The sequence below is a fragment of the Phalacrocorax carbo genome, chromosome 1 (genome assembly GCF_963921805.1).
Source record: "Phalacrocorax carbo chromosome 1, bPhaCar2.1, whole genome shotgun sequence".
NCBI classification, from domain to species: Eukaryota; Metazoa; Chordata; class Aves; order Suliformes; family Phalacrocoracidae; genus Phalacrocorax; species Phalacrocorax carbo.
Genome location: NC_087513.1, coordinates 133,197,207 through 133,219,032, shown reverse-complemented (window position 1 = coordinate 133,219,032; position 21,826 = coordinate 133,197,207). Strand labels below are relative to the sequence as shown.

The 21,826-nt window shown below is 45.1% G+C and overlaps 1 protein-coding gene across 1 annotated transcript in view; it reads left to right on the top strand.

Moving 5' to 3' along the window:
* The window catches only part of NHS (NHS actin remodeling regulator), a 262,400-nt gene that overhangs the window by 214,301 nt on the left and 26,273 nt on the right, over nt 1-21,826 (top strand). Inside the window, exon 2 of the mRNA XM_064474842.1 lies at nt 21,137-21,289. Coding sequence (XP_064330912.1) covers nt 21,137-21,289 — 153 coding nt within the window. The remainder of the gene's footprint in view (nt 1-21,136; nt 21,290-21,826) is intronic.

The following is a 21,826-nucleotide window of genomic DNA, read 5'->3' as shown; positions in this document are numbered from 1 at the left end:
CCCCCCAGTGGTATGTCTTTGTTAATAATGTTCGATCGAAGTGATGGGATTTCCAACAGTGTCCTCATACAATTGTATGTAGAGGTTGATTCTGCATCTGCTGCAGGTGGGAGTGGGATCAAATATAACATATCACTATAACAGCATATAGTAAAGATGGATGATTCTGGGCTGTTGTGATACATGCATGAATCCTAATATCTTCAGTCGTCCTGAGGAATAAAATATGTTGGCTCACAGAGGCACATAATTGAAGGAACAGCTAGTTTGTGCCCTAGGAAGTATGCAGGCACAAGGTGGTTTTAGGTGGTGGCAGCCTATATACATAGGACTCTACTGTCATTGCTGGAAAACAGCACTGCTTTCATTCAGCCTCGTAACAGCCAAGCTCTTAATGCCAGAAGATCTTACTGGAATGAATCAACCACAAAGGCTGTTCTTAAGAGTGCTTTTAAAAGCTGTCAGTTAGGTTTAAGATGAACACTAGAACAATTTGCTGAAATCTGAAGCCATTTGGTGACCCTTGCATTTTGAGAACCCTCTGGATATAACTATAAAACACTGCTTTTTTCCACCAGTGTTTGAGGGGGAAAAAAGAGCAGTGCAAGAAAAGGCGAGTTCTGCACAATCTCCTCTTGTTTCAGGAAGGACTGGTGTTTTCTTCCAAGTTTGCACAGCAGTGCTGCACATCACTCACTTCGTAATGATAATAGTATATAATCTTCATAATAGTGATAATCTTTGTGTGCAGCTGCAGATTTCAAATTCCTCCCAGTTTTTAGCACAAATTTCATTTGATGGCATCAGGAGACTGGTTTTTTATGTCCCTGACTATTTACCCCTACATAACCTCACTGCTAGCTATCAGAGCCCAACTTTTGATAAGAGGAAAGGTGATACACCAATGTCAGAATATGCAGATTCACGCTTCACGATTGTACCTCATCTCTCATGTACCTGATGATTTTTTTTTTTTTTGGCACAGCACAGGCAATCAAAATTTATCTTCCAAATTAAGACTGTAATTATATTTTGATAAAGATCTGGCAATTCAGTGAGAAGGAAATTTTAAGGGTTGCCGGGATACAGATGACTCTGGGTTATGGGGAAGCGTTTGCATGTGGAATACTAATAAACCAAGGTTGTTCAGCATCCTTATCTAGACTTTTCCAATAGTGCCTGATAACACAGCCGATCAAGTGCTTGTTTCTTTGCTATTATTCTGGCAAAGGCTGCCTTTTATGAATGAAAAGGCGACATGCTCGACATGGAGCGACACAGATATGTCCCCCTGTTGGATACACAAGAAAAGTGGGGGAATAGATTGCTGACCATGCCCACGTTAATGAGTCCACCAAAATAAACCTTCCCTGAGGTTTCCCTGGGTCTTGGGGATGCCAAGGAGCTTTTGCAGGAGAAGTGAGCTCATTCCTAGGCGGCGTGAACCCTGCCCAAGACGGGTGCTGCCAGGAGCCTTCTTTCATAGAGTCAGGTCCCCACTGGGGAGGAGGAGGTCTCAGGGATTAGCGTGGGATAACCAAATACACCAGAGCTTGCTATCCAGGCAGGATGGCTGTGGAAGTAACGGCACCATAGAGCTGGGGGAGGTGACAAACAGCAGGATTCAACCCGTGGCTGCCAAAAGGAAGGTCCTGGCTCACATGGAGGTACTTTCCTATGCCAGTGCAACAGATGAGTAAAGCTCAACCTCAGCGCTGCAATCCGATGAAGGAAGGAGAGCTATAGCACTTTCTATCTTTTAAGTGTCTGGTCTGTATGTGACACTAATTAGTTATTATGGCAAGTTATTGCTATTCAATAATGTGGCCTGCTGACAAGGTATTATTTACTGCCTGTGCTGTGGTAGCACTTGCAGACCCCGGAGGGGTTCATCTCCGGTGCTCCTGCCATGCAGCAGCCTCGAGCCCTGCCCTGACCCAGCCGATAACCCGTGCCTGTCTCCCGGGGTTTCTGCTGCGCAACTGGCCAGCAGTGAGGCTGGCGCGTGGTTTTTGTTATCACCTTGCAACAGCTTTGCTCCAGACTGCCTGCTTCAAATATGGACATGGTAAGGGAGGCCAGTAAGGGAAGGATCTATTTTCCCTAGCACTTAGTTTGTCCCAGACTCTCTGTCTCAGCACCACACCACCAAAGCCTTTTTTTCTATGTCTAACTCCAGGTGTTGAGCCAAGCCCTCAGTAATTATTATACCCTGTTAAGCAGTGGTTTAGGGACTAAATTGTAGCATGTGGTTGTATTTTTACTATAGATCAGAACAATTCTGTGACGTCATGGTTTTTTCAATTCACTGTGAAACGGTGAGCATGTCATATAACAATTTAAAAACAAAGTTCTGGTGGTAGGTCAGCTTCATCGGAACGAATGGTTTTACTTCTGTGCTGGTCTGAATTCCTCCCAGGTTTTTGGTGACTAAATGTTATTCTCAAGATGTTCTTTCATATGTAAGAAAAGGACTTCACTTACGGCAGTGTAGTTTGAATGGCAGGTAGAGGGGATGTGAATCAGAAGGCCTGGGTTAATGAGCATTTTGGGAAGGCAGAGTCCATCAGAGATGCTGCTGTTATAGGAGACAAACGACTGAACCCCTTCTGTAATAACCTTGAAAAGCCTCTTAAACGCGAGGTGTGCAGTGCTTAAATGGTAGTCTCCTAGTCTCCTCAAATTCAACTTGCACAAGCAGTAATGTGCTTTCTTTCTCCTGCTGTAACACGCATAGATATGGATGCTGACCTCAGACAACTCCAAACCTGCAGGATTATGCCCCAGTCCAAATACTGTGATTTGCTGTAAGCTTCAAGACTGGCCAGAGAAGCAGCTTGGTCACTGGCTTGGTGTCTCCAGCTTGGTTCTTGCAGTGCCTTGGGAAAAGGATGTTCATCCTGGAAATGTGCCTCAGTATCCCTGGTTCTGGCATGTACTGAAGGCTCAGTCCTGGTTCTTTGGAGGAGTCCAGGACTGTTCCCTGTCTTACAGCCTAAGCCTGCCTTTGGAAATATTTTACTCTTTCAATTTTGGAGCAGTCCAGCAAATACCTGAGAGGAAACTGGTTCTCCCAGGTTTGATAAAATCTTTTCTCTTGAGTTGTTTCTACCTCAATATATGACTGACTGCTGCCCCTTCTGCCTTGGCAGTGCGAGGTGCCTATTCATATGAGGCAAAATAAAAAAATAAATAAACCTGTAAATTGTACATCACTGCATAAATGTACCAAAAAGTGTTTAGCCTATTCAAAGGTTGGCTGGTGTGTCAGTCTGTTCTAGTCCAGCCCCATTCTCTGAGCTTGCACTGGGTTTCTACTCACTGCATGTGCAAATTTTTACATTTCATACAGGTTTTTTTCTGCCTGCTCTATGGTGCTTCTTCATAACTTTTCAGAAAGTCATCTTCTCTGCCCTGATCCTTTCAGTCAGCCTTGCCATTTTCCAAACAAGTCGTCCTGCCCTGGGTTGGCCTCATTGCAGGCTCTGATCCTCTCTGGAGGAAGGTGATTCCATGGCCTGGTCAGCTTGCAGGTCTGAGGTTGTTTCTGGAGCCGGCATCACAATGAAGTCTCCCTGGGATTACTGGAAGCTCTTTTGGAGGCAGGCAGAGCCCTGCCTTCATCTTCTGGCAGCCACTGTTTAAACAGAGGCACTGTGCAGTTGGTGATACCTTCAAGAGATGCAATAAACATTATTCATATTATGACTGTGGTCTGTGGGCTATCAGAATAGGATTTGGTACACAAAAGAACCCAGAAGAGCTTAGGACCCCAGGAAAAGGTTTTCAGCTTTGCTGGGTGGAAATTCATACTTCCTGGGAAGAAGTATTTATTCAGTAGGTCAAGTGAGGGGAAATTGCAGTCAACAAGGCTATGAGTAAAAACTGTAGTGTAGTAGTGTCCCATGCTTTTAAATCCCTTTCATGTAGTCCAAACCTATAAGGTAGTGTTCCCCATAACAAGTCTGAATGAACATACTGAAGCTCGTTTTCTTTACTACTGATTACTGCTTGTGCAAAGGTATGGGACAAAGCTCTGAAAAGTGTGTCGTCTTTGACCAGTAGAACTGTGCCAGCCAAAGCCATTACTTCCATTTATCAGCATAATGTGTCTTTTTTATGAATGGGGGGGTGTGAGGAGTAGGCTAACTGCTAAAATGCAGTTCTGTTGGTGTGGCTGCAGCTGCTTTGCCAATATAATATATTGCAGAAAGACAAAAGTAATTTTGTTGCATTAAAACCCAAAGAACCTTCAGAGTTAGAGAGCAGAAGATGACCCCAGATAACACAGCTGGAGTTAGCTAGACCCTGAATTATTTCCAGAGATTAATTAGCTCATGTGCACAATACATGGTGGCCTTGTACCACCCAACACCTCCCAACGCCTACACGTAGAGTTCTTGCATGCAGTGAGTTGTCAGGCTGGGAGATATTATGGATTTGAAGCTTAGATATAAAAATAGCAGCATGAAATGTGACCATTCTGCATCGTGTTGGTAGAAAGAATAGAATAGAATAGAATAGAATAGAATAGAATAGAATAGAATAGAATAGAATAGAATAGAATAGAATAGAATAGAATAGAATAGAATAGAATAGAATAGAGTAATTTTTAGTTGGAAGGGACCTATCATGATCGTCTAGTCAAATGGAAGGTTGCTAGTATGAAATTCAGAATGAAACTCCAGTCGTCATCAGCTGTAATTGTACAACCTGGCTACGTAGGCACCTGGCTTGAAATGTTAGGTACTGCTGAGATATATACCCCCAGCTAGCCCCAGGTCTCCCTGGTTTCATCATGTTAAAGGGGGATTAATTACCTGATGATCTGTTCCCCCATTGATACGGCTGGGATGACGGTAGCCGAAAGGCAGGTCTGGAAAATTGAGAGCTGTGGTTCAGTGGGGCTTTGCCTCATGGGGGTTTGGCCTGAGTGTGGAGCTGGCTGGAAGAAGAGACATCTTTCTCCCTGCTGGGATGAATGAATCGTCACAGACTAGGCAGCGACGGTGTGGTTGCAAAGCTGTGCTTTCTGAGGCAGGCAACAAATTCATTTCAGTTTGCCCCCCAAAAAAAGAATTTCTGAATACAAAGAGTTACCATGGTGATTACTTGAATAAGCTCAGCTCTGGGCACATACCTGTCTCAGTGGTTCAAGAATGGGATGAGAAAGTGTTTTCTGCCCACTGCCCTACTTTGAGGCTTGTTTCTGTGAGTGATGTGTGGCACTTAGGTTATTATCGCTTTGTTCTAGCTGCTGTGCTTCCGGAGCAACATCATCCTACACACACTGAGTGTCCACAGATAGAAGGGCATAGAAGGGGAAGAAAGATGAGTATCTTCTAGCTGTCCCTTTAGCAAATACTTCCCTTAGTCTTATCATCGATGTGGCTGTAACTTCTGTACTGGTGTAAGTGGAATTTCTTAAAGGCTTGAAAATTATTCCACTGTCCTGTAGAAGTATCTGCAAAATAAATTGTTTTCTGGATTAAAATGAGAATCTTCAAAGTTCAGATATTTTCTTTGGACAAGCTGAAGTTTTGCTGTAGCTTTTCCATCCTAGAAAAAGTTTGCAGAAAATAGGGAGAGTTGTACTAATGGTGAGGAGGCTGCTCTGGCTCTTGTAAAGTGAAGAAGTATTGCAGCATTTGTAAAATGTTACTGTTGTGCAAATATTACAAAGACAAAAGGAATCAGGATGCTAACAGAAGGGAAAATGGATAACCCAAATGAAAAGCATCCAAATTAATCTTTGCCTGACTGCCATTTTCATAGGTAAGTAGTGGCTGCACTTTTTAGATATTTTTTCTTCCATGCTGTTGCATAGAATCCCATTTTTGGGATAAAATCAAAGTGTGTTAAGTAGGCCAATAACCAAACTTCAGAAATAACTCTGTGTAACAGAAACACTGCCAAGCAGTGGCCTCACCCTCACTCACTACGGGAAGATGCACTGCATCCCACAGGAAATCAATACTTACTAATATGAACAAACATGAAGATGAAATTATCAAACCAGCAAGTCAGGGAAACAGTCTTGATTTATCAGAATTAGCTGTGATTTAAATGCAGTAGTTAAAAAAACTCAAGTGATAATGAATCTGGCACATGGTCAGTGAATTCGTGTGCCTACCCGTGCTGTGTGGGTCTGGGCGCTGGTGGGAGTCACCCAGGGTACCAGACTGGCTCTTTTTTCTTTACTGACCGTGGCAGGTTAGTTCTGAATAATGAAGCACCCGTTACTTATCTAGTCTGGTGTTTTGGAGCTGCTTGTAAATGGCAGAGCTTCCTTGGGCTGCAGGGGCCTGTGGGTCCAAAACCACAGCCAAGGCAATACAAACCACAGCTCATCCGCAGAGGTTCGGAGCACACCCTAGCAGGGAATAAGCAAGCCTGCTTTTATCTGGAAGAATATAACACTAAAACAAACCCACCCAAGAAGGTATTATCAGACTAGCACATGAAATGCAGGCCTATTACTGTATGTGTAAATGCTTAGCGTAAAGGATGATTTCTGCCCTTAAGACACAAAAGTAGAAAGAAGAGAAAGGCTAGGAGGTCATTGGAAGAACAAGAGATGGCTATGAAGGCCAGGAGGTGACTTGCCATGGGCCAGAGTGGGGATGCGCCAGCCTGTCTGCCTACCAGGCCAAATTGCATCTCCAAACTACAGCCAACCACCATTTGAAAATGCTGTCTCAGTTCTTAGCTTTCGACTGCGTACCAATTCCTATATTTTCTTCTTCCATCCTTTTTTCTTTTTTTTTTTTTTATTTTAAGCTCAGCAGCAGAGATAAGAGCTTGTTTTCATATTCTCTGTAACACCCTAACGATACTTTAGATGCTACATATAAAATAAGCAGATGGCTGGGAACTGATCTGTATTTGTATATAAAATGTCTCTGACTTAACGAACAATATCCATATTATAAAAAAAGTTGGCTGGGCTGGCTCCCCCTCCCCCTGTGCTGGCAGATGCTATGGGAGTTGATAAGATGTGAAGATTGATTGCCACCTCCCCCCAGACAGCATCCTGCCAGATCAGGGCTGGGGTATATCCGTGGGTGTCGTCTGCCTTTCGCTGCTCAGCATGTAGAGCATCTCAGCCTCTAGAGCAGTCTGGCACCTCTTCCAGCACTTCTTTTTTTAACACCGCCTGGAAAATCCACACAGAAAGAAGAAAGGAGGAGAGGAGAAGGCAGTAAAGTGGGAGGGAGGTAATTAGGGCCAGATCTGATGTGCCGGCGTAGCCAAAGGGTCCAAAGAAGTCAGGCAGAGCTGCAACTGAGAAAGGACAGAGCAAGGACAGCAAAATTTGACACCTGGTCTGGCTTACTGTGTCACATTTCTGAGCGTGTTTACCCCCCTCTTCACAAAAATGAATATATTTGTTCAGTTTCTCAGGCAGTGTTTCACCTTTTGAGTTAAAAGTCACCTTATGCCTTGCTAGCTTGCTTGGCTGTGACCCAAATTTGTTTTGTTACTTTGCCATTAAATATATTCAACAAGTAAATGTGGGAACCCATCCAGAGCTTCACAGATGCACATTTGTTTCCAAGTAGGTGATCCTGCTCCCCTGCAATGACAGCATCTCCACTCCTGGTACCTGGTGGCAGTGGGGCATGCCAGCCTGTGGTCCTTCCACATTGAACAGAGGGGGTCAAGCTCTGCCAGAGGACTATTTGGAGCTCTCTGAGGCTTGTTCCTACAAAAATCAGCAAGGAGCATATCTGTTAGCTACAGATATACTCCAGGGAGACAAATTTCCCCTGGGGAAAGTTACTTTTGTGATTACTTTCCATTGACTGCTTCTTTACGCCTGGAAATATTGTCAACTTTGCTCCCCGTGAACAAATCCCAGCGTCCCAGGGGTGCTCTCTCCCCTGATTCACCATTCCACTCTATATGGGATACATTAAGGTCAAACACTGTTTGCTACTCAATGGCCCCATCTTTTAGTTACACTTTCTGCATGATAATTTTAGTGACAATGCCCTTTCCTGCCCTCTCCTTCTTTCTTTTCCTTTTTCCTTTCCTGAAAGTGTTTCCTGGTTTAATTTCTTTTCCTGTGGATTTTTTTTTCCCTGCAGGTTATTTTCTAAAGCTTATTTTTATTTCATTTTCATCGCTGCTTACAATCGAGAGCTTGAAGGCTTCCAGTGTCATGCTGCAGTGGTATTTCTGATAGTTACCAGTAGGTGTTGACACCTGACATTTGTGTTCTGGTTTTGCTGGATGCAGCAAAAGGTATCCACTTCACCATGCCTTCTTCTTTACGTGCAGTACTCGGCACATGGTCATAATAAAATGTCTGCCCACACTTAAAAGGTAATCATTTTATATGTACATTAAGCAAGCAATTGTTTGCCACTATATGTATTTGCTATGCTAAAGCCAACATGTTGAAAACTACCTTGTACTCAGTCCAACACGCACACAAAGACAGAGGAGTTACAAATGTGCAAGAATTTGCTGTTTGCTATTATGTTCTGGATGAAAACTCTTGCCAGAGAGTGGTCCACACCCCTGCAGCATCTGACAAACTCTGTAGCTCTTCGGCAGTTGTGGCTTTTCAGAAATCCCATCAGAACTCAATTAGGTTTTCTGCATAAATATATGGCTTAATAATACAAATGTGAGTACAAACAATAGGATATGGTTTTGGCTCATAAAGCCATATTAGCCATAACAATAGAGGACAGTCTATGTTATGATCTTTATTAACACCTTATGACACTTTGCAAGACGTAAATGTTTTAAAATTTATTTTAGCTTAAATGTTTTCATGCTGCATTTTATGTGCTAGCTGCCTTTGCTCATGATGTCTCAATTTGAAGTGGGGGTTAGCATGAGCTGTAGGGGCTCCCTACCTGGCATGATAACAGGTTTGCATCCTCCGCAGGGGCGTGCAAAGGAATACACCTAACAATGCTCACCTCTCAGTTAAATTTGCGAGCTAGCATTTACCATTTGAGGCTTGTGGACCATTTTAGGTAAGCAAGGATCTGAAATACAGTAGGAAAAAAAACCAGTGCAACTCTGCAGAAAAAAACATTAGTGCCTAAGGTGAGCAAGCTGAGAACATGTTATTCAAATAATAATAACAGTGGGAAAATAACTTATCTTGACATAAGTTATTCATCCTGCAGTCTAGGTATACAATATCACTGACAAAGACAGACAGTTTCCAAATGCTATCTGGATGGGTTCCTTCTAAAAAGTAATCCAGTATATCTCAGTGGCTTTGTGTATGTGTGTATAGAAAGTGCTGTAAGTAATACAATCCATTCCATATATCAGAACACGTCTGTGCTTTATGGATCAAGGGCTAATTTCTAGCCCAAAAGCCTGGAGGGATGAGGCTGCGATACTTGTGCAGGAGCTGGAGCCCCAGCAGGGAGTGGTGCTGGGACACGTCCTTGGCAGCGCAGGGCGGGGTGGAGGGGACCAGCACCAGCCCTGGTTTCTCTGCGGTACCTCTTGGAGCATATGCGGTGCTGCTGCATGCGCTGGAGTTTGTGCAGTTACAGTGTACTGCAGATAGCAGTGGGTTTGCGCTGGGAGCAAAGGGCTTGAGAAAAGGAAATGTACTGTACTCTCTCTCTCCCCACCTTGCAAGGCTAACAAGAATCCATCCCTAAGCAGGCTTCTTCATTAAAATCAATCACGTTGAGAAAGATGAAGCGGGGGAGGGAATCTGTGTTTTCAGGCAGCCCCTCTTGCCTTACAAAACAAAAAGGACTGTGTTCACTTTTGTTTCAATAAGTGAAACTAGGCAAGTCAGGTGTCCATGTTACTTCTTCCTAGTAAGTTACTTCTCAGCATGGCTCTCTGAACCCTTACAGCCCTGTTTGCTGTAGTGTTTTACACAAGTGTCTTGCCAGAAGTGGGACTGTAGAAAGATGTTGCTGGACAGTGTTGGAATAGGACCCCCTGCCTGGCCCAGAGCCCCTTCATGGGCTGGGTGTTCCACAAGCTCAGTTCACAGCCAGCAGTCTGAAACTGGGCTTCAAGTAAACTACTGGGGTGGCCGGGCCCAAAAGGAACATCTGAGAGGGCTGGTGATGGAGGACTTAGGTATTCACTGAGTCCAGGAAATAGCTTTACTGAAAGGACCTAGAGGAGCTCCACAGTGACCTAACTGGTTGTATCTTTAACTACCCCCCTGTGCCCAGCCAACCCTGGGCGAGCACAGGAGTAACTTCATGGAGTCGTGCACCTGATTTTTGTTGCCTGCCCCAAGAAACACGCTGCCTTAGAGCTATGGGGAGGAAGTTTCTTGACCTCAAGAGCAATTAGAGCCCTGAGGCAGGACGTCTCAGTCCCTCTATAGGAAGGGACTGATGGAGCTGCAGGAGCAGCAAGAAAAAGTTGCCTTTGGTCCCTCTGAGATGATTGATTGACTTTCTGTCTTCCCCCGGATGCCTGTGAGTAATTCAAAGGAACATGTGTAGCAATAGTAGTGTAGTATTTACTAAATATAATTGGAAGAAACTGTTGCTACTTACCTCAACTTGCATTTAAGTGGCGTTCAGGGCATCTAGCCAAGCATGCTGAAAAAGACTGATGGGGAGGAAGAAGCGTGAAATACGAGCTACTGTCTCTACTCTTAACACATGGCTTGTTGTTCCTGACTTTTGGGGGTTTGATTTCTCAGTCCATGTGTGGTGTCAATGGAAGCAAAGAGGGGCCCCGCTTGCTTATTTTCTGGGTAAACTCTTCAGTCTTGTTTTTAGCTTGGGAGCAGCTTCTGACCTCAGATGCTGGCTTCCCCATGCAGTTTGTGGAAGGCAAGAAGGTCAAATTCATGCCAGTGAGGAAAAGTCATTCACAGAAAAACATCCCCAATACTTTTATACTAGATACAAAATGTAACCTGTGTCTTTGGTTTGGTTTTGCTGTTCACATTTCGTAGTGGTTTTCCACTATGTTGCCCTTCCAAAACATTGACTTGGTCATCACCAGTGGGGGGCCACGTCAGCGGCTAACAAGATTAAGCAATGGGGATATAGGGCTTTTTTTTTTTTTCTTACAGGTTATCATCTTGAATGAAGCGTAGGTCAGTAGTAAACAAAATGCTGTCACCCACTGATGACCTTCTGATGCCCTGTGCAAAATAGGTTGGTGCCCTCAATCTGCAGTCCAAGAGGCAGGGATGTGTATCACAACACCTCTGGCGTAATTGATGCTAAATGCCACTTCTCAGAGCCAAACGGAAAAGGCCCAGAGCCTGATGGAGACTAACTCTTAGAGCTTTGATAGAAGGTTACAGTTCATGAAGATTTCAAGGAAAATGGAAATGTTTGCTGTACTTATTCTAAGTCATCTGCATCTTATCTTCCAACATGCAAAACACAGCATATTCTGTGTCAAGTGTCATCTTCCGGTGTGCTTTTTCAAGGCTCCTTGTGTTTTACAGCTGGGCTGCATTTTCACAAATATGGAGAGGTAGTTTTTCTCGTGGATGCTGATGTGGAAATAGGTGCTCCAAAGTGCAAGCCTCTGCTCTTCTTGAAAAGAGGATCCTCAGCATAGACTCAGAAGGCTATTACTGAAAGAACGATCACTTTAGGTTTAAATGTTCAGATAGAAATATGCAGGGGAATTGAATGTTTTGAGTATGAGAATGAGCAAGATACATTAAAACCACTGCCAAAACACTGTTTGACCTATCATAAAAATGTCTATAGGCTGTGGAACGAGGGTGTTTTTTTCACAAGATCCTGAAGGTAAACATTAGCCAAGATAGGTAGAATAGTAAATGAATTTTGTAAAGCTTTGTTCTTGAGTGCTGGCATGTGAAATCAGGGTGACTGATCTGAGAGCAACATCACAGTGAACCACACGCTTCTGTGTGATAAAAGGGAGACCGTTATGGTGACCTGTTGGAGCAACTCGGGCAAACTTAGTAGTGATTTGGGCTGAGTCAGTACAGGAGAAAAATAGCAGAGCAATGAGAGAAAATTGCAAAGGGTATCTAAAAGCGTGCTTACGAAGTGTTTTATAGAGACCACACACTGCACTGCCAGAGATAAGAGACTTTATCTTGCTGTGTATCAAGAGTGGGAGTGATATGAAGGGTCAACATGGGAAGAAATCGGTGTTGACAAGTGCTGAAAGTGTGTGAAATTGAAAGAAGTGCTTTCAACTAATTAAGCATGTAGGATTGAAAGGGCTCTCTTGAGACATTGATTTGAGTTACATGCTCTGGTATGTCTATACACAAACACATATATATGTGTGCAGATGTGTGATGTCGAATCACCCCTACTGTAACAAGCCATCCTTACCATTAGGTCCAGTAACCTTAAACTAGCTCACTTTGGGGTCTGGGGCTTTTTCTTAAACACTGTTTATGCCTTCACTATTTTACTGGCTAATTAGTTTTTTGTTTTCTTATGGAGCATGGTAGCAAATTGAAGTGAATATGGACTCATCCTGCAGAATAGTTGATCCAATGGCTTCCCAGGCAGGGCTCACGTGTTGTCTGCCTTCTTTACCATTGCTCTGCAGGCAGCACCAATGCTGCCTTTGGTATCGCTTCCACACACTTAGCTGGGGCAGGACTCACTTCCCAGCTGGGCTGTGGTCTTTGAAGACATAGGATTGGATTCATTGTTTAATTTTATGCATACACATACACAACTGAGAAAACTTTCGTCTAGTCATATGTCTTCAGGTGCCTTGGGAATAAAGCCTGACCTTAGTGATGGTTTTCTTTTTAGCTTACAAACTTGCTTTCCCTGATGGGCTTCCTGCTATCTCTGACTGAACAAGGACCATAGAAACACCATGGCTACACATACATTATTGAACTTCAGATGTGTATTAATAGATAAGTATATTGCACTCCCTCCAGTGCTTTCTGTCACCAGCCATTAGAAGAAATGTGCACCAGAGGGGGATTTCTTTGCTGCAGAGCTAGGTGTGATGGGCTGGGGACTTATGCATAATTGCATATATTTACGGATATGTATAATATGTAGACATATGTGCATAAAATAAAAATGCCATTGACAACTCATGGGTGAGAAGGGCAGCCCCATTAATGAAAACCTCCAACAGAAACCTGCTGTCTGTGACTACGCTTGCCGCTATTTCGTAGCTTTTTCTCTCCCAGCCATTCTTGGAGGCCATAGACCAGAGAACAGGAATAAAAGGAGAGGAAGAAATTGCTGGCTAGAGAAACTTCACAGGAATGAAGGCTTGAACATATAAAATACTGTGTATTTCTGAGAGGCTATTGTCTATCCTGCAGTGACAGCTTTGAGATACTTCAAAATACCAAGTCCCATTCTGGCCGCTGTAACTTATTTGACAGAGTTGGGAAAAGCAGTTAAAAATATATTCAAACACCGCCAGCAGTGATTCAAAGCAGCAAAGCCAAGAATGGGATTAGCATGTGGTACTCTTCACATAAGTGCATATTGCTTAACAGCCTAATCTTCTTACGTGTATAAGAACTGCACACTTCCCAGCCCTCTTGAATTATGTCTGTTGTTGTGCTATTCAACTGAATATCAGGTAAATGAAAAATTCAAGGATCTGCACATGGAAATGACATCCAAATCATATGCTCTCCAATGATTTAATCTTTCCAGAAAACTAAATGTTCAATACGGAATGGATTTTGTCCACTTGCCCATTTTTCTCCTGAATAGCTGTTATTTCCATATGTGTGGCATAATGGGAGACAGAAGAGTGTCACAGGGATGCGCTAAGAAACCATGGTTGAAACATGAGAAGTTTCACCATATTGGCAAGAAATAAAACAATACAAAGAGCGTAAAAGATCATGGTCTTTCTCAACAGTTTCTGCTGCCAATGAGGTTTCTGCCTTTTTGCTTGAGTTTGGAAAATTTGCTAAATTGTCCATCCATGAGCGCAGAACAGAATAATAATTGCGCTCATGTTGTTGCCCACGCATAGCTAAAGACATAACTTGTTTTGTCATGTCTTCCCTCCTGTTTGTCCAGAGGGCAGCTGCAGCCTGTGTAGGCATGGGCACACCAGCTTTGATTTGCATGCATTGAGTGCCAGTGGCAGGGCAGATGTGGTGATCCAGGCTTCAGGTCCAGACTGGTCACCCAAGCCGTATCTCACGGCCTGCGCTGCTGGATTTTGCTCCTCACATCCATCGTGGATTCGGGTCGCACAGGGCGAAAAATCCTCAGAAATCATTTGGGTTTTTGCCCTGATAATGGCAATAATAAGAAATAATGATGTGCAAAGCCATTACAAACCATGTTCTCCAGCGTGGGATCCCAGAGAGAAGTAACCAAGGAGCAAACCACCAAAATGGGGTGTCAGTCACCCATGGCCCTGTGACAGTGGGCACTGCGAGGACTGAAAGGGTGCACTGAACTGAACAGTGCCTTCGCAAACGTCAGAGTACATACACCAGGAAGCAGGACAAAAGATGTGACCAAGGATTGGGGAATCCCATGCAGGTGCTGAAAAAATGTCAAAGATGCACCAGAGCAGCGAGGAAAAGGAGACGGGGGTTTTGGCATGCAGTTTTCTATTTCACTGAGAGTTGAGCATGTTTTGTCTTATGTGAGAAGCATGCGCAGAAAGCTGTGTCAAGGCCTATGTAGCCTGCCTCAGCTCCCACATCTCCTGGGGGGAGCTGGACCACGCACCAGCCTGCCAGGGGAGAGGAGGACAGGGAAGCACAGGCAGGGTTCTCAACAGCTCCCGCGGTGCCAAGGGGCTGGAGCGCCTGTCCCATTCCCATCAGCTGATGTGCCCCCAGCAAAAGAGCTTCAGAAAAGAAAACCATTGCTGTCAGGTGTCGCTCTGGCCCTGACATAGAAATTATTGCTTCCTCTTGGTGGGGAGAGAGCATGGCATCCTGCCCCTGCCAGGGTGAACAGGGTTCCCGAGGGCACCATGGTATGTCTGAGTTTCTGGCTCCAGTCCCTTGGAATTTCTTATCTAGAGGTGTGAGGGGAGTTGTGTGTGTGCCCATGCTTATAGGTATAGTCACTGAAGTTATGGTGAGGTTGCCGTTGTTCAGTGGGGTGACTGAAATGCTGATGAGCCAGTAGCCTTATTTGGAAGGAACAGCAGCCCCGTCGACACACTCCGCTTGCACAGGCATTTTTCAATCCTTAATAAAGGTGGGATGGGGAGGTGGCTGATCCAAATAGCTATTTGCAGTTCCAGTTGGTGGGGTTTGCCACTGGCAGATAGGTCAAGACTGGGGGAAATGTCTGGGTGCGTGCACGGTTGAGAGCAAGCATGACTGTAGGAAACAGAGCGATTGTCCCACCTGCGAGGAGCTCTGGGCTCCTGTGTCCCCAGTGAGTGAGCCCCGGCATCCAACATGCCATCACTGTGAAGCAGCAGCCGCAGAGGGAGATGCTTTGAAAGTACTGAGCTTGCTGATGCATTGCACAAAATGTGGGACACGTACAGTGAAGAACCGACTGTAGATTTTTACCAGCCTTGTAGGCTTAAGCCCCCTGGGTGTTATGGCGGAGATGTGAGTACTTGGGGGAAGCATACATTCGAGACATTCAGGGCTATAAATAAAATTCACATCAGACTCAGCAGTTGCCTCAATGAAACATTTATGCACTAAATGCATGATGAAGTTGGATGTGTTGCCAGACTGCCTAGTCTTGGGGATAACCTGGTCTTTCTCAGAATTCATTTGCTTGTTATGCTTTACACATAAACTTAGTAGGCAGTAACTCACTGTTGACCTGGGCAATAGGTGCGGAAGAGTTTGAGCAGGTTGAACCCTGCTGCTGCTGGTGTAGGCCTATTTATGCAAAGCTAAGTGAACAACCAGCTTACTTATTACATTGAATTTCACAAGAAAAAAGTCACCATTTTTACCTGAAATGGCTAGAAAAAATGTCATTTGATAAAATGGCAGTGGAACCATCTTAACACTGGAGGAGAAGGGCTTCCTGAGCAGAGCCTGGCACAGTGCTGCTGGCCGCAGCAGCCTTCAAGAGCATCCTGCACCCCTGCAATGCAGCAGGGAGAAGCGGTGGGTGCGTGGTGGGTATGCAGCCCCCAGCTCCTCTGCCTCCTGCAAAGTGTCATTGGAGCCTCTCATAAGAACAACTGGGCTCTGGAATAGGCTTATTCACTAGTCTGATCCTTTCTAATTGTGGTTTTTGTCTTTTGGAATCCATATACTTTAATCAGGATTCGGCAGCCGCTGGTTCGGCTTCACTTGTGCAGGAGTTCACAGCGTGACAGCTCTGAGCTCTGTCTCTTATCACGTAGGCACCTTCCTTGCTTGCCACTCAAATCCCCTCCAGGCTCTACACTTTTTCACACCTTACACCAAATCGTGTCTTCTCTTTGAACCGGGAAGCATAGAAAGTTATCTCCCCCCACCCCCCACCCCCACCCCCCGACACCTAACAGCAACTACAATGCAGAAAGAAATAGAAAGTTGAGAAATAGAAGGACTAGGTTGGGGGGAGGCAAGCATCTACAGAAGCAGACGGAGTTGGCGGGGGGGAACCCCTGAATCTATCAAATAAATAGAGCAGAAATCTTTCTTGCTTGGCCTTTGTGGTGTTATTATTAGAACAACCACGCCTGAGTGCACTAAAGCCGCACAACCTTCAAGCTTCCACATCCAGCTCTGCTACGCCAGGATCCTTCTTCTGCTTTGCTAAAGGAGGGAGGGAGAGTGCACAAGAGGAGGTGAAGGCGAGAAGGGTCTATAAATGATAAATATGATCAACTTCGATAAAACAGCTATTTGGAAACCTTCAAAAAAATCTTCTCATGAGAACAGCCATTAGTGTATGTCTGTTTGACATTGGTTGTCAGGAAACCAGCCAACGTTAATGGATCCACAGAATGTAACAGAGAATCCATTTAAATGGTCTCTTGTCGTTTTGTCATCCCACAAGACAAAAAAACAATTACTTTAACTCAGGAATGAAATGAACATGATAGTTTATATGAGTCACTTGTATATTCTAAATTGATCAAAGCGCACACTAAAAATACATTAACAATCTATATCTGATGCCTGAAATGCAGCATTTCCTATATCTGTACAGGCTTTTTTTCTCATTCAATGTGGTGTCCAACTGTTAATAATCTAAAGACTGTGGCTTTACAGTTTCTGTATCGCTTTATTTATTATGCATATTATAATGATGCTGAGGGGCTACAGCCACGCGCAGGCTCGGCATTGTAAAATCAGCCTGCAGTGTAAAACACCGAGTGAAAGGAAATGCTGGCTGGAAGAGATGCCTTATCCCCATTTTATAGAACAGGCACAGGGAGTGTCAACATTTAACCCAGGCTCTTAGTAGAAGTGTATGGCAAAGCTTTGACTGCACGGGTCTTCGAGATCTTAGCCCAGTAGTCTTTGGCTGCTGAATCACCCTACCACAGGGTTGGCTTTTTTGTTTTTGTGGAGGTAAGATGTTCAACCCTGTGCAGAAAATCAGGCATTTGGTGGTCCTGAAAGCTCATGGTCTGCTCCTGTTGTTGCATCCTCTGGCTTCAGCTCTCAGCAGTGGTGCCCAGCTCCCAAGGGCCCATGTCCAAAGAGCAGGGGCCAGGCGCGATGTCATTGCAGGAGCACAGGCAACGTGCAAAAGACATGGAAGGACATGTGCAAAGGACAACGTGCAAGGAATGAAGTGGAAGCAGGTCCCTCTCTTGGCAGGCAATCACATTTGGTAATCCCCTTCAGAAAGGGTGCAGGCTGTTTCACCAGTTACCTCTTTCCCCTTTCCGGGAGGCTTTTCCAGAGCTTCATTGCTCTGAGGTTGGGATGCTGTTCTTCAAACATCCAGCCTGATTGCATTTGTGGCGGGTTTATACTTACTTGTCCTTGGGCCAGCATTGTCCTCTACCCTATCCAGTGGTTCTCCCTCCCTCTGAGCTTCTCCCCCACTGGAGGCTGAGAACATTCATCCCCTCACAGCTTTTTTGCCAGCTCTTTTAGTTTATATTCTGGACTACCTAGAAAATCCACTACAGCTTTAGAGCATTTCAAAGGACTGTTCAGTTCAGTGTGTGTTGTGCAATATTTCTGCTTTCTTGGTGTCAGTGGGGCATATTCCCTGACATGGCGAATCAGAGTTCCTGCAGGGCAAGGTGAGAAGATACGGATGTGCACTGGCTGGGGCCACAGCACAGGGTACTGTAAGCTTCTTAGTGCCCTATCATCTGAAGATAAGCAATGTATTTGTGCTTTATTTTTCTTCTGGTACAGCACTATGCGTAGCTCTGCCAGGTTTGCTGGCTAAGGGGGGACTTGTTGGATGGCTAACAGGTCATGCTGTTTTATCTTTGAACAGCAATGTGTGTCTACAACAGCAAGTGTGTAGCAGAACTATATTCGCTTGGTTTCATCTTTAAATCTCACACCAAGTCTATTAACCCCACTCCTACTCTTCTTATTTGTAAAACACTGCTGCCAAAGCCAGAAAAGCTTTCTACAAATGAAATTTTGCAGCAAAATCTATTCTGGTCTAATGAAACGTCTGAACATTTCATAAGTAAGTAAAACTTTCCACTCACTGAGCTCCGTTGCAGACAACTACTAGAGCTGCAGTCTAGACAGTTTTTTTCTGGGAGTAGGAAGGAACCGCTTATGCCTGCCGTTCCATTAGCCTCCAGGGTACAATTTGTGATCATGAATATCACATATCCTTAGCGATATAAAGAATGGGTGAGGTATCATTACTATCACTTACAAATTTTTGTCTTGAGATGAGCTTCCCAAGGAGGCAGTGTGGCTCAGAACAGGATCAGAGTAAGTTACTTTGTGTCTCGGTACCTTGTCTGTAAAATAGACATAGTGCTTCCTTACCCTCAAGGGGTAAAGGAAATATAAAAATCAGCTCACGATAGTGAGATATTCACCTGCTTCTGTGGTGACAGACAGACAAGCCATCAAAAGCTCTACTTTCAATTTGGCAATACTACGTTATTGCAATGTCGATAATTTCATTAGTAAATCCTCATGATGAACACCTAGAGGTTGCTGTCATTCATCCTAGAAATCCCTGCACTATCAATCATTTTTTTCTCCCCCTGGTGCCATTCCTTGCACTGACAGCATGGCCAGTTGCATGGAGCAGCACTGCAAACATACTGTAAACCGAGTGAAACCCCACCTGCAAAGGTCCACTGAAAAGCAAAGCAAGGCTGCCTACTGGACACAGAGTTCAGTGTCCCTGCGGTGGTGCCGAAGCTCTAAGAATCTGAGCTTCAGCAGGTCTATCACCATATTATGCCAGCCCTTCCATCACGACACCCACAAGGTTTTGTGAACTGGTCTTTTTTTCTTATCAAGTGAAGTGATAAAGTCTGTCAGCATCCTGCACATGGAAGCATGGTTCCTGGGTTTCTCCCCTTTTATCTGCCCCCTCCTTCTTTTTCTCCTACTGTACCTTCCCAGTTCTTTTCTATATACAAAGCACTGATGTGCCTTCAGCCCAAGTGAATGTTGTTTTGCATTAAAGAAAGCGACAGAACCAGAAAGAGCAAAGGATCTCCACCGGAGAGCAGCCCTCTGACATCTTGCACTGACTCTCCCTCAGAAAAGGGCAACTACTTCTGCACATCAGAGAGTGCAAAAGCATGGAAAGTAAATGAGACCCCAAAACGCGCTAGTTCCTTGGCTGGAGACAACATACTACTGTGGACATCCTACTGCCAATCCCTTTCTCTGGCTTGGCCTCCCCCTCGGTGGTGTTCCACAAGAGCAGCACATCCCTTCTCCTTGTCTTGTGGAAGTGGCGAGGGTCCTGCCGGGCAAGGGCTCGGGGCTGCACTTGCCTGGAGTGGTAAAAGCAATGTAAGGGGAGGGCCCAGCCACAAAATACCCATCATCTCAGTGGGCAAGACAGGCTGGAGAAGGGGGCTGGCACATAGGCTGGCTAACGCAGAGTTACAAATCCCCTCCCTCCGTGGAAGAGGGCTCTGGCCATCAGTGTTGTGTGGGACTGTGTTGAGATTGAAGCGACCACTGCTCCACTCATGGCAGCTCCTCTGGGCTCTTGCTGGTCAAGAGAGATGAGGGCGAAGGAGAGGAGTGCGTAGCTAGTGGGGGGACCAACCTGAGGCACACTGGCTGTTTGGCTCCTCACTGGGAAGGGAACCCCGGGAGGTACCTCCACCACTCTTCCTCCCATGCGTGAGGCAGCCCACCTACATCCCGCTGCGTTGTCCTGTAAGCAAAACAGCTGCAGCAGCTCCTTGGCATTACAAGAGATGACTGGACAGGCTATTTGTATCAATGCCCGTAGAAGAAGGAGCAAGCCCAGTGCTATAGCTGTGGACATGCCACATGTCCTCCTGCATTACATGGACTGCTGAGCACAGGTGGGACAAGCCTGCTCCACGCGGCCAGCCAGGGCAGAGTACTGGCATCTCCCATGGCCCTCCTCTCCTGCTTTCACCCTTGGAAAGTTAGCTGCTGTGTGTGCTGATATTGTCCACATCCCCCCTGAGTCCCGGCACTCCTGAGAAATTCTCTCAAACCTTTAGTGGACTTGGTTCCTGTAACTTTCAGAGGCAGACTTCTGGGATTTCTCTGTAGAGGAACTGAAGTGTTCCTGTCCCTCAGAAGTCCCTGTCTATTAAGGGAACCTCTTTTGATAGGTGACAGTTAAAGTTGCTCAGCAGGTGCGCAGTTAATCTCAGTCATCACATGCTGGAAGGCAACGAGCTAGCAATCTGTGTCAGAAATGAGTTGTGCGTAACATGATGTAGTGAAAGAGCATATTGGCAGGAGAACAGGTAAATGGAAGACCCATTCCTCTCTCTGCCCTTGCTCAAAATGTCACTGTGGGAAGGGTGCATAGCTTCTTTGTGTTTTCATTTAGCTATCTATAAAATTATTATTGCTGTAGTCCATATATTTGACACTGGTATGATATCAATGCACCTACTTGCCTCCATAGGGCCGTTTGCGATCTGGCAAAAGGGCACTGTCTAAATGCTAAGTGGTATAATGTGGTCTGGAAATGTGGAGGAGATAATGGTCACTGTTATTTGGTGGGAGGAGAGGTGCTGTAACCTCCCCAGTGCTCGTTCTCGGCACTGCTGTTGCAAGTGAGACCCTTTGCTTTTCAGCTAGGTTGATGTAAGAGAGGCTAGGAGTCTTACCTTGCACTCTGGTTTTATCCTACAGCTGTCTCCAACCTGGATGCAGAGAGCAAACTGAGTGTCTATTACCGAGCACCTTGGCATCAGCAAAGAAACATCTTCCTCCCCTCCACCAGACCACCTTGCGTGGAGGAGCTGCACCACCACGCCAAGCAGCACCTGCGAGCCTTGCGCAGAGGTAGGTGCTCACACACGCTCTGGCTCTAGTTCCACACACAATGCCTCCCCACAGTCCCCTCCAGGCAGCAGCGGGGTGCTCAGGCACGGGGCTATGGGCACTGGTCTCCACTTGGACTTAGGTACTCAGGCAAAGAAATAAAGCTGAAGAAATTCTAGCAGTAGAAAAGGCTTGTGCCCTCTTCAGCTTGTTTGTGATTACTAGAGTAGAGCTGAAAAGAACTTTTTACTTTTCCTTTCTACATTCTTTGTTTAGATGTTTTTCTATTAAAGTAGATATGGCTGAATTGCACGAGCAAATCCATGCACTGACCTCAGAAGGGTGGAGGCACTGAGTGTTTCAACAAGGCTGTCTTGTCTCCCTCCGCTAAACAGATGTTAAAGAATGCCTCAGATGCAGAACAGATAAGATTTAACTTCCCAAGGGCTGAAACTGGAGCCCAGTGGTATTACAGTTTCCACAGAAACTGAGCTGTCCACATGGTGTTTCCGAGCACGGTACTGGAGGAGACCTGCATCCTTCAAGGGCGGCAGCTGA